The 3289-nt window shown below is 44.5% G+C and overlaps 1 protein-coding gene across 1 annotated transcript; it reads left to right on the top strand.

Moving 5' to 3' along the window:
- The first annotated feature begins 527 nt into the window (after positions 1-527).
- On the top strand, positions 528-1472 carry LOC108671941 (keratin-associated protein 5-2-like). Its single transcript, XM_018159536.1, has one exon. It carries the CDS (start codon positions 528-530, stop codon positions 1470-1472), a length of 945 nt encoding a protein of 314 aa, XP_018015025.1.
- Positions 1473-3289: the final 1817 nt, after the last annotated feature.

The raw sequence follows: 3289 nt of genomic DNA on the forward strand, positions 1-3289 counted from the left end.
GAGGGCCAGAACTGAGTGAGGGCCAGAACTGAGTGAGGGCCAGAACTGAGTGAGGGACAGAACTGAGTGAGGGCCAGAACTGAGTGAGGGACAGAACTGAGTGAGGGCCAGAACTGAGTGAGGGCCAGAACTGAGTGAGGGCCAGAACTGAGTGAGGGCCAGAACTGAGTGAGGGCCAGAACTGAGTGAGGGGCCTGAACTGAGTGAGGGGCCAGGGCTCTATGTGTAAAATTTAGTGTAGCACTGAAATCAGCATTTTTGTAAATGGATTAGTTCAGAAAGAACCGAACCATCTGAACCGAATATTTGTAATTATCTCACTCCAGAGAAATAAGTGTGCCATTGTCCAATAAACCTTGCCTATTTATCGTCCTATTTAATCCCAAGTGGGTCATGCTGACCCAGTTAGGCCACGAAAATGAGCCTCGTTTTTCGATGATGTTATCGGTCAGAAAAGTGCATCATTTTACGGACAATTAATAATTCTTTTAATTGATAACAATTAATAATTCTTTTCTTTGAGTGGAATGAAGACCTGTGCTGTGCATAGCTGTGGTCAATGCCGTGACATCTGTGGTCAATGCCGTGACAACTGTGGTCCATGCCGCGACATCAGTGGTCAATGCCGTGAAATCTGTGGTCCATGCCGCGATATCTGTGGTCCATGCCGTGACATCTGTGGTCAATGCCGTGACATCTGTGGTCAATGCCGTGACATCTGTGGTCCATGCCGCGATATCTGTGGTCCATGCCGTGACATCTGTGGTCAATGCCGTGACATCTGTGGTCAATGCCGTGACATCTTTGGGCCATGCCGTGACATCTGTGGGCCATGCCGTGACATCTGTGGGCCATGCCGTGACATCTGTGGTCAATGCCGTGACATCTGTGGGCCATGCCGTGACAACTGTGGTCCATGCCGCGACATCAGTGGTCAATGCCGTGAAATCTGTGGTCCATGCCGCGATATCTGTGGTCCATGCCGTGACATCTGTGGCCCATGCCGTGACATATGTGGTCCATGCCGTGACATATGTGGTCCATGCCGTGACATCTGTGGTTCATGTCGTGACATCTGTGGTCCATGCCGTCACATCAGTGGTCCATGCCGTGACATCTGTGGTCCATGCCGTGACATCTGTGGTCCATGCCGTGACATCTGTGGTTCATGCCGTGACATCTGTGGTCCATGCGGTAGCCTGCTCAGCACCTCCTGCTCAGCACCTCCTGCTCAGCACCTCCTGCTCATCACCTCCTGCTCAGACCTTCCTGCTCAGCACCCTCTGCTCAGCACCCTCTGCTCAGCACCTCCTGCTCAGCACCTCCTGCTCAGCACCCTCTGCTCAGCACCTCCTGCTCAGCACCTCCTGCTCAGCACCTCCTTGTCAGCACCTCCTGCTCAGCACTTCCTGCTCAGCACCTCCTGCTCAGCACCTCCTGCTCAACACCTCCTGATTATCATCAGAACCTAAAGCTCTCCGTGCCGCATAATCAAATAGTTCGCGTCTAGCCTCGTCGACGTCGATATTTTAGCGTCGGAGTCATTTAAAATTTTTGACCGGAATAACACTTTTTTAGCCAAAATATGGGTGAGTTGACGTCGGTGGACGAGTTACAAGCTATAACGAATAATAATATTGGAGTATAACTTGCATTTTGATCCTTGGGAATAATCTTGGAGGGAATATATTCAGGATTAGTGATAACACATGTATTTGAAAATCAAATTATGTGATGGAAAATTGAAAATATAGGGTTCATTAGAATTATTTGTTCTATATACATGCAATATTCGAGGTATAATTTATTTCATATTAAATGTGACAGAACAACAAAATATCATTAATCACACGCAAATGATGAGGTTAATCTACAAAAATGGAAAACAATACCAAGTCATTTGTCTCTATTGATTCAAAAGTAAGTGTATTGCTGATGTTATTTCCTGGGTAATTTTAGGAGTACTCTAAAAAATCCCATCAATGGTAGAGTGTTTGTCTTTAATTCAATACGAGCCTCCCCTCCATTTCTAGGATTTTATTTTTTATTCATATTGAGATCAGCTGATCATATTCAGATCAGCTGATCATATTCAGATCAGCTGATCATATTTATATATTCAAATTACCCAGCTTCTTTCTTTTGGTCTTCCTGCGCCGTCAGTCGAACTAATAATTTATTGCCGCCCACCAGCGCCTCTATGACACACTCTACACTCAAAAAAATTTGTGAGTCAAATAGCGATGCTCTTTTTACCCTTGTGTGGGTCATCCTGACCCAATTTTTGCGTAAAAAAACGTATAAGCCGAAATTGTCACTGTTTGGACAATATGACCCATTTATTTGCAGAGTGTGCAATTGATGTTGGATTTTGGTCGCTGAATTACATCAGCTTACCTGAGTAATGCCCTTCACATGGCAGGCGAGATCTGGTGACTGCCATGTTTCCTCAATAAAGGCTAATGAGCAACATGTTTACTCAATGAAGGGTAATGGGCAACATATTTACTCCCTAAAGACTAATGGGCAACATGTTTACTCCCTGGTGGCTAATAAGCAACATGTTTACTACATGAAGTCTAATGAGCAACATGTTTACTCAATGAAGGCTAATGTGCAATATGTTTACTACATGAAGTCTAATGAGCGACTTGTTTACTCAGTGAAGGCTAATGGCCAGATCCAAATTCAGCGCAGGCTCGTAAGCAACAGGTCTGCTGTGTCATCAAAGTGTGAGCCTAGCCTCCCGAGGTGTCGTCTTTGCGATGGAGGTCCCGAAAAATTTTCCTTCCGTAGAAAAATTTCCAAACTCAATTTGGAGATGAAAGCTGCGGCGCTCGCGAGAGGCTCTGGCAAAATTTGCCTCGTGCTCTAAGAGTCGTCGCACGCGTGGTGACCGAGTCATAAATTCTCTCTATTTTATCGGCACAAATTATGCGCAGTTTTATTCTAAGCGACGAGTTGGGAACCAAAGAAGCCGTTTCAGGCCGATCGCAATGAAGAAATATTTTAATGGTATATGGCGCAACGAGTTTATTATTTTTTTGCCCAACATTTTCATGGCAGATGACTCCGTATTGTTTTAATTATATTCAAATAATTATTTGCATCATGCCTGATCTTCATATCCATCAAATCATCATGACTGATCATCGTGCTCGTTACAAATTACTTAACTACGATTGTCGCAAAATGCGAAACAATGCCAAAAAAGCGCATGAAATCGTTCAAATTGCAGAAACCCGAAAACTTTTGTCTAATCTCATGTTTACAATTAAATGTTCTTGCT

Source organism: Hyalella azteca, unplaced genomic scaffold (genome assembly GCF_000764305.2).
Source record: "Hyalella azteca isolate HAZT.00-mixed unplaced genomic scaffold, Hazt_2.0.2 contig12030, whole genome shotgun sequence".
In the NCBI taxonomy this organism is placed as follows: domain Eukaryota; kingdom Metazoa; phylum Arthropoda; class Malacostraca; order Amphipoda; family Hyalellidae; genus Hyalella; species Hyalella azteca.